At 41.1% G+C, this 10070-nt stretch overlaps 1 protein-coding gene across 1 annotated transcript; it reads left to right on the forward strand.

Moving 5' to 3' along the window:
• Positions 1-641: 641 nt before the first annotated feature.
• LOC145457361 (uncharacterized) lies at positions 642-9721 on the forward strand. The gene is made up of 6 exons (XM_080335558.1): positions 642-981; positions 2854-2973; positions 3033-3086; positions 6966-7070; positions 7594-7722; positions 9517-9721. The coding sequence occupies exons 1-6, from the start codon at positions 871-873 to the stop codon at positions 9610-9612; spliced, it is 615 nt and encodes a 204-aa protein (XP_080191684.1). The 5' UTR covers positions 642-870; the 3' UTR covers positions 9613-9721.
• Positions 9722-10070: the final 349 nt, after the last annotated feature.

The raw sequence follows: 10070 nt of genomic DNA on the forward strand, positions 1-10070 counted from the left end.
ATTCTGACATTAACCCTTATATTATTATTATATGTCCTAACTCCAACCCTAACCCAACTATAACCCGAAATTCAAATACATGGTCGAGTGTCCATGCTCAATTATCGCATGCTCAGTGCTCATGCTCGTATATCCATTCCGTGGACCGTTAAACGGTGTCGCGAAATATTTTAGCCGTAATATGCTCTATGCAACGATTCGGGGATGGAACAACTATGATTGCAAAATAAAGGCACTTTCTGTCAGGTTCACTTACAGAGAATTTGGAACTGATATATATCTGTTACCAAATGTAGCACGCTCACATGTGCGGCTGACGCTTATCTCTTTCGAACAAACCTGACGAACTTGAATGGATCCTAGGAATCGTGTCGGGTCATAATCGTCTTCGGTAAGTTGTAAGCCCTCGGAATGCCAAGAGAGAAAGCAACTGTGGCCAGATGCGATTCCCTCTTACTAATTGATACAGTTTTAATTCATGAATGCTTATATTGTTGCCTCCGGCGAACTCTCATTCCATTCAATGAATAGTTCCATCATTAAGTTTTGCTAGAAGGGCGAGTATCGAACACACGAATGCTGCCGGTTTTATCAGCTCAACAGAAGATAAGCAGGATGCCAGTAAGTAGAGAATTGAATGATAGTTACTAACAGTGTCGGGAGTAGGTCGAGGGAATTTATCTAAATATTTCACATACGCGCATTCGCTAGTGCGTACAGTAGTGATTGATTGTTGTATGCTTTCGGTAATAAGCCGTCTGCAACTGACAGCTTTCATGTTTTTATCAGGCATGCGTAAATATTATAGCGTTACGTACTCGTGTTATGTTGTTGCTATAAAATCATCAAAACGAATGATCAAGAGAAATAATGGAATGTGAGTACGGAAGTCCACAAGAAAATTTCGAGGTAACTCGAAGAGAAAATTGGTGTATCAGCGATAAAGAGCATCCAAGAGCACGTCAAGTCCGGACCGTAGCGGTATGGTGGAGATCCTTTCCTCCTATATAGGTCAACGGTATATCCTTAGTAATGTACGTCGAAACAACTCCAGATCGATTAGTAAAATGTAATTAAGTCCATACAAGGATTTTCGCACTGCGATAGAGAAGCTTTATATAAAGTAATCAAGTCTAAATGGTAAAGAGTCCCTATACATCTGAAACGGACATCAGACACTGTCACGAAGTGTAGCATAGAATTGGTTTGCCGAAGTGTGAATATGACAAGAATGCGAGACAAGGAAATTATATAGGGTGTCGAAAAGATTTGACCACGGCAACTTTGGCCTGTAGATGATACCGGAAGGACATGCATACTAAAATTGAGAATGCTCAACGAATGCCGAATACAAAAGACGGCATTATATGTTGGGATGGTGCAGAACCCCGATAGCAAAAAAAGAAACATTACCGAACAGACATGGTGCAAGGCCATAGTTGTCGAGAAGCACCCTATTAGCTTATTTACTTACTTACCACCCCTGTAAGGTTTTGACTGGTGTGACCACAAATATTAAGAAAACGTTTGCTGTAATCACGAACATATGACGTCGCATTACCAATTGCAACCGTAAATTCAATAAAGTATGAATGTACACAATAATTGACCGACAGCGTAGTTTTCGAAGGCATAGCATCACAGCTTCAATCAGACGTCCAGCATTATGGTGGTGTCATAATGACTCAATATAAAACCTATAAGACTATACGAAGCCGCTTGCTTCGTAGATTCCCGTGCCTACATCCATGTGTGAATTTTACGCTCACACCTATTTTTTATTTTCCCCCACGTGTTCGCACAATCAATCATTGCAGTTTTAGGAATTTAAGCTATACTTTAACCGTCGTGTTCGATAGGAGTGTAATTTTAAAAAAACTCAGATATGCTCATTGCTCATGATCTTGCTCTATACGCCCGTAAACCAAACTTTACGCTGATTGGTCGAGAGACGATGACCAGGAAACGACGCAGCAACGAATGATGCTCCATATATCTAAGGCAGCCTATAGTTGGCACTACGACGTATTCCTACAGCTGTGCAGACTGTATAAAAACGACAAGATTACAGTTAAATGTTCATTTCTTCATCAATAATAGAATTAGGAAAGGAAATAAAATGTTTAGTAACGAGCACGAAGCGATTCACTGTATTATTCAAAGCTGAAATACTATGATATTTCAGAATGAATTCCCTAAAATCGGTTAAATTTCTGATTATATTGCATGGTCGATTTTGATTATGTGTTCAATTTCTTTTCTTGCTGTCACTGTGATGCACAGAGTGATAGCCAGCTTCAAGTCTAAGAATGATGATCACTGATTGCAATATTACTGTTAAATTCTGTTATTTAACAAAACTGTGGATAAGTGTAGAGCACCCCAAAAGGTCCGTTGCGTAAGCCAACCTCTGAAATGTCGAGAGGTTCGTACACCAAACATGGAAGTGAGCGGAATGTTCGAAATGAAACAGAAGTCGCAGAACATTTTTTAGAAAGATTTATGCTATCTAATCGTCAGATTTTGAGCTTAGATTTTACGCTATGCGATCTGGGGTGAAATCGTATTAGTGACAGGCCTTGTCAGGCTATCATAACGTCAATATTAACAGTCATATCAACACCAAATTGCTTCTTCACAAGTGTGAAAGCATCTCTGCTAATCTCTGGTCATAAATTGGGATTTGAACTCAGTTTGCAAATTATACCAATGTGGCCTATACCACTTCATCTCTAATCTCATCATTCACATCAAACAAACATGCGAAACTATGACGCATGTCAAATTTGGCACTCCATCCTTGATCGAGGTGTTTTATCGGTAACCAATTCGGAATTACATCTTGCCTTACAGATCGCACAGATTGCTCTAGGATTGATCGCAATGGTCATTTCAGCGACCATGCTGGGTTGCGCTTCATGTGGAACAAAGGAAGGATCTGGTAGCAGCACCGGAATATGGTGTACCGTTTACGTAAGAACATCAGTGGTAACGCATTTTTGCGATACGCCTAAATGTGAGCCTTCTTTCAGATTATAATGTTTTCGATCATGTGCGTCGGTCCCGGCGCAATAATGCGTCCCAAGGTAAGCAAAGTAGGATGCAGAATCAGTCACTCTTAGAAAGTAAGATTGGCTTCTATTGGAGTGAATTACGTCACAACGGGAAAGCAAATAATTAATGAAACGTGTCTCTTGTCAGGCAATCAGACCAGCAGCATCTTCGATCTCGCATATGAAATGTGAGAAACATGGATGTGAATCCAAGCATTTTCTTCATAATTTAAACCTGACAGCTTGCTTGTTTTTGTTGTTCGTTTATCCCGAATAGTGCTCTAAATATGACGGAGTCTCAATATAAAGTTGAAAGTCACGTTATTGGTACCAGTCATTTTCCTCAGTCAGTCACCTAAATCGAACTGCAGCAAAAAGATTTTCACGAGTGGTCTTATTGCAGTATTGCAATATCTATGGTTTCAAGATATCACGCGTCATCGCTTCCTAACCATTTGCGAAATTTCGAGCACGCATTCCTCCACTGTTACACTTTCCCAACGCGACCTGTATCGCATTTCTAGTGGAGTGGAAAAGTTAAATGGAAATATGTGATGCGTCTCCCACCTTACTTCCACATGTTGCAACTGCACAGATTCTCATTACAACTTGCAACCATAATCATCATTCTGTTGGAAATTCGGTTGTGCGCTATAACGGTACTGTACTAATTCAATCGGAAAAAAATTTAGAGGGGGCTAAAAATTTGATGAGGTAAAAGACGCCCCCCTTTTAAAGAAATGTAAAAATGTAGTGAAGAACTATGGTCCTGGCCCTTGGGCCATTATTGGGTGAGTAGCACAACTTTTAAGGCAGAGGTTCTCAAACTTATTTTGACACGCCCCTATTTATGATAGTGAAAAACTGCGCCCCTCCCACCCCCTTCATCGTCGTATCGCAAAATGCAACCAGAATGCTCGCAATCCCAACATATTTTTCGATGGCAGGAACGTTTGACTAGGGCTAGTTTTTGCAACTTCTGCAACTTATTTTACAACTTCCGGGAGCTTCGTAAATACTCAGATGTTTTAAGCTGTTTGATGAAGTTTTGTATTGAACCTTTTTGCAGCTTTTGCCATTTTTTCACGCCACTTTTTACTGCAACTTTTATCACGTATTGCGCGAAATGTAAAGGCGTGATTTAAAAAAAAAACATGCTATAAACCTTTTCTAGTCACGTTCTCTCTTTGATTTGCTCAACAAAGAGCTAAATGATGGATAAGCTGCATCCTAATGTTATCTATGACAGTGCTCTTCAACCGGGGTTTACGTACACCCTAGGGTGTACCTGAATTTTCAAAGGGTGTGCCCCTTGGATGGGGTGTACAGGGGTGTACCAGATCCGAATTACAATGAGCCGATGGCTAGCCATCACAAAGACAGGTTTATGCATCTGTACAGTTTGACGCACATATTAATGAATAATATGGCAGTGCGCTTCAACCAGGTGTTTCGTACACCCCAGGGTGTACCATAATTTTTAAAAGGTGTAACACTCGGATTGGGTGTACAGGGGTGTACTAGATCCACATTATGATGAACCGACGATACGACGACTATAGCTATCACAATAAATGCGCCAGGTTATGCTTCAAAACAGATTGACGGGAGTGTAATATCGTACAATGTGATATCATAAGCAAATGTTTCTCATCATTTAACCTTTGGTAATGGATTTATTACTGCCTTTTCGAGTAGAGCAGGGTGAAGTTAGCATGTGTTCAGCTTGCGATATCTGTCTGATGATTCTCGATGAAACCACCGCTACAGCTCGGACATTTTGAATTGGTGCTTCCTGCGGTAAGCTTATGAATAGCGCAGAATGCATGCTTGCGCAGCCAAGGGGGGTCGAGTTTGCGAACCACTGCGTTAGATGGTGGTCCAGTATCCTCGAGACCTGATTCGTATTTAGCATTTACTATACGTTGCAGCCTTTCTCAAATGTTCATCCTTATTTCGGCTAGGCCAGGGGTACTCAACCTGCGGAGGTACGGCCTCATTCCGCCGCAAAACCATAATTTGCGACATTCTACACATATATAAATTAGCGTGTGTTGGCGGCCGTCAATATGCAACCAATTGTTGCTAGTTCGAGTCTCGGATCTACCATGTTTTTATGTGTCGGAGGTTTATCTAGGCTCCTCGTCGCCGACCCCCTGTTAACGTAGCGTCTTGAAAAGCCTAGAAGAAGAGTTAGCCGAGCTCCAAAGTCAGCAGCAGAGTCCTGAATGTGGACGCACGTTAGCAAGAGGGAATGAAGAATGGGAGTGCGCGTGCAAGCGAGAGTCGTCCTCATTACCCAAGCAAATACACTAAACTTTAAGAAATGCACTGTCACGGCGCAGAATTTCTAAAGAGGCGGGATGTGCAATAAAAATATTAATAATAACAATACAAACAATCCCGGTGGGAGGCCAAGAAATAACAACATGCAACTAATTGATTAATAAGAACCGAAAGATGCATCATCATTAATATTGTACCCAATATTTTCGAAGACACCCTCCGTCAGCTCTACGGGTTAATCTGATCACGTGAGCTGAGAATGAATAAATTGTTGACAATAATATGTGAAACTACTAACATATTCGATGAAATTCATCCAAGGGGCAAGATTATCGTGCTCCGCGAGACTACACATATAATTCCAGTGTCTTTTCTTGACATTTATACTCGCGATTTCGGTACATAAATTATATATTGTAAGCCTGCTGGGAGTATTTGTCGTCCATGCGCCATGGCGACTCCCCGCTGGAATCCGGACGTATCGTATGTAATCAAAATGTGACTTTCTGCGTTATCGGTCAGGGGTGTACGAGTTTTGAGAAAATGTTAAAAGGGTGTACCACGACGAAAAAGGTTGAAGAGCACTGATCTATGACACAATGACTCGCAAGCTAGAAGTTCACACGAGCATCTCAAACCCTAATTTTCTATAACAAAATTATAAATGCAACTTTTAGTGCAACTTTCTCTAAAATTAAGTGCAACTTTCCCGCGATTTAAGTGCAACAAAAACTTGCACTAGTTGTGACCAATGTTCCCTCTAATTTTGGACGAGTCTGCGCAGACCCTTGGACAACAGTGCGCAAGGACTAAAAAAGGTCATCACTTCGGATTTTTTGTGCACAACTTCGGATTTTCTGTGCGCAGAGACCATGTCACCACTGCGCATTTGTGCACATGCGCAGCTTTGCGGGAACATTGGTTGTGACTGTTTATGAGACAATTCTCAAATATGAAACTCGGACTATACCCAGAACGAGAACTATGAATAGGAGTTAAATCGTGCGGAGCGCGAGAAAAAATTTCAGTAGTCCGCAGCTTCGCGCCCCCTTCGGATGCTTTCACGCTGCCAGTTTGTGAAACACTGTTTTTGGATGATCTTTCACCCAAATATATATTATTATGGAAGATCAGTGTGTCTCTATTTGCGCTACGCCAATGCAGTACAAATACCTTCTGAAATGATGTGAAAGGGTCTTCTACAGTTCCGGTCGAGTAACTTAAATGTTAGTACGACAGAGGTCGCTTCGAGAAACTGCAACAGTGAAGGACTATTACGTTACAGAAATTTTGTAAACTATTAACAAGTGATGACGCGTGATGGCGAGTGACCTCGATACCACAGAGATAGATAGGGCAGTAGGACCACTTGTGAAATTATTTTAGCTGCATTTCGAATACGGTGACTTTCTGAGGAAAATGGCTGCTGACAATGATGTACTCACACCTTCAACTCTAATTTGAGACCATCTCATAATTAGAGCGCGATTCGGGATAAATGCTGAATTAAAACAAGCAAGTTGTCAGGTAAGGTCCTTTAAGACCAATGATGTCGCAGATATAGAAATTTAGCTGCAGACCGGCGCAGTAATGGAATTTATATTAGTTTTCCATTTACATTTCCAGACTGCACTCATATTTGGTGTAATTGGGATGAAATTCGCAATCCTCATGGTGGTATTAGAAATGTTCGCAATAACAGCTTATCTTGGAGCCGCAAAGATCGATTACGTGAGTTATACGTGTGCTACATGTGCTACGCGTGTGCTACGTGCGTTGCCTAAGACTTTGCACATCGACAAATTGTAAATGACTTGCGATTAACTGCCATGGCACATCTGCCATATCAAGAACTGATCACTGATGCCCCATCTCATATTACGAAAAGCGTTCAATTCACCTCAAGCAAAATCGAAGCCATTGTTTGCTGTCGAATTGGCTGGATTTGGTCGAAAATAGATGGGAGTATGCGTTGATGTACTGATTGTCGGTCAAGTCTTCTATAAAGGACTATAGAAACGGCGGAGTCATGTTGGCTTCGTAAATATATCTCATTGATAGGTTGGAAACGACGGATATGGCACAGCCTTTACTCCCTATAATTATAAGAATTCGCACAATGCTGAACATTGAACAAGGTTACTAGACATCCCGATGGATATAAATTTGTAATGCTTTGTCTATATGCCGTACGTTAATCATAAATAGCATTATCACAGTCACGGATAAAACCTGAGGGTATTTTTGATTGCAGGTTAATAGTATTTTGCACGTCACACTTGGGACGATCGGAATTTTAGAATTGTTGTTATTGATCGGAATGGTGCTTTTACACACTCGCTGGATTAAAGCTGATTATCTCGTTGCAGCCGTCACCGCGAAGGTAACGAAATTATAGGCATCGTTGGCGTCACAGGTGTAATATGATGTCATCGTCACGCTGAGACGCTGCACTGAAACGAATTGCGATAATCTAGCCATGCATCATGCGTAGCAAATGGATTTGGGAGTAAATCGACAATACAGATCATTGAGAATAGCCTACGTGTGTACTGTGTATTGTCCAGTGCGGTGGTTCTTAAACTGGGGTAAAAAGTAACTGAATACTGATTTTCCGTGACACTATATGTTGGTGGTTACTATCCAGATAGAAAAAATAAAATACATAAGTATTTTCCTTCTCGTTAGCTATAATTCAGTTCGTCCGTGGTAGTGATGAAATTACCTGTATAGGTAAGACTAAGAGGGGTCTGGAGGCTTCGTTGCCCAGCGGTTACGTTGATCAACATATGAGGGTAAGGACTAACCTTTCTATGGATTGAATGTGGATTTAAACTGGTTGAATGTGATTAACGATTGCGTTGACAAAAACAGAAAAAACAGCTATCCGGTACATTTACACCATAGAATCCAACGTGTTGCTTTGCGTTGATTTTGTAAGGGGGCGTGAGTCATTTAAAAAAAATTCAAGGGACCGTGTCGTGAATATTTTTGAAAACTTTGAGAACCACTGGTCTAGTGACTCTAGTCTAGCAGAGTGTGGATTGTAATTCTATACACGTAGTGGACTTGAAGCTTGCTCGTGATTTATAGATTTGTGAATCTTTAATGATTATACTCTACTGCAATGCTTTTTAGCGCGTTTACTATAACCCGCGGTACACTTATACGCTAATTTCGAAAAACAGAAGCGTGAGACCGATTGATTAATAACAAATGAGCCAATAAATATTGGACATATAATTGACTTTTCAGAAGGAAGTATTGCGGGTTCGAGTCCGACTGAGGTCGACTGGAGAATTCCTACCGAAGTGTTGGAGGTTTATCTAGGTTCCTCCTCGCCATCTCACCCGTGAAAGCGGTGCCTTATAAAAGCCTAGAAGTCCGCAGCTATACGGAATAAAAATGAAGTGCCTGCCGCAAATGACCAATGACTATAGTATATATTGTCGACAAATACCACGAATATAACAACCAACTACTGATCGGGCCTAATTATCAGCAACCAATGATAACCAAGACGGGCGTATCATCACAAAGCAGATGTGTGAGCTGAGTGTGTGTCTTAATCTCCACGGAACCTCCATGGAACCACTGCTCTACAGTCAGCGCCATGATTATTATCAGTTATCAATTCGTATCACAATATAACATTATCTCGATACCGTAGATATGATTATATCTTACTACAACGATTAAATATTATATCCGAAACAGCCGAATGCATGCATTGTACATTTGAACTTGTGTATCCCGATTATATGAAATACTAATAGCACGCAATCGTTTTTTTAAATCTTTTTTCTGCGGATTCCAGCATAAGGGAGTACGTGGAATTTATCTTCAAAGCTATCTCCTAATCACGGATGTCTCCACTGCCCATAGCATGCGTCCTCGGTTAGGTCCTCGTGCCATAGGCTATATAGGCGTACATTTCAACGCGTTTTGGATGCACATTTGACAGTTTAATGCAGTTAAATTGCCAGTACCAGAATTTATCGTCGGCCACCCGTATTCGTATATTTGTTCAGGCATCGCAAACATATCTGCAGGCGGTCTGTTGCAAATAGGGGTACAGCGTACACGAGCACCGAAAATTCTATTGTGTTATAATATGTGTGGGCCGCGCACCGTCTATGAAACTTCAATTCCCATTGCATCTCACTTTTCGTTTCAGATATCGTCTAAAGACGATCGCATGCTACAGAATACTTCGGATAACAATGAACGAAAAAACAAGCATCTCTACGTGCACAGTTCAAGTGATAGATAGGCCTACCGGGCCTGCGTCTGTATTTGTTGCAGAAATGTCATCTTGAGCCACGGAGGCATAGGCTGGTTCCAAACAAGAAATACAGCTATTAACGTTGTTCCTCTTCTAAGATTCGCGCGACTATTCTAATCAGAATACTTTAGTAGCAAAACTTTTATTGCGCTCTACCTGGAACTATAACTGCCACGGACTGTATTTGACATTTCGTTGCAATTTTTTATGTTACGTATAACGCATATGTATTATGCTGACGCGGCACCATTTGACCAGGGTTGTAATGACTCGAGTCACGATTTTCTGATGACTCGACTTGACTCGAGTCATTTTCTCAAAATATGGAAATGACTCGACTCTACTCGACTCAACCTGTGTATTAACTCGACTCGGGCTCGAGTCATTGCGTATGACTCGAATCAAGTCATATGACTCGAGACACAGACAGCCAACACCGACATTTC

Source organism: Botryllus schlosseri, chromosome 15 (assembly GCF_051294905.1).
Source record: "Botryllus schlosseri isolate E-star chromosome 15, Bs_hap1, whole genome shotgun sequence".
Taxonomy (NCBI): domain Eukaryota; kingdom Metazoa; phylum Chordata; class Ascidiacea; order Stolidobranchia; family Styelidae; genus Botryllus; species Botryllus schlosseri.

Excerpts from the sequence above, each read along its gene's own strand:
- LOC145457361 (XM_080335558.1), top strand. The coding sequence starts at position 871 with ATGGAATGTGAGTACGGAAGTCCACAAGAAAATTTCGAGGTAACTCGA. Across the intron at positions 3,087-6,965 it reads GCGCAATAATGCGTCCCAAG|ACTGCACTCATATTTGGTGT; the intron begins GTAAGCAAAGTA and ends TTACATTTCCAG. Across the intron at positions 7,723-9,516 it reads TTGCAGCCGTCACCGCGAAG|ATATCGTCTAAAGACGATCG; the intron begins GTAACGAAATTA and ends TTTTCGTTTCAG.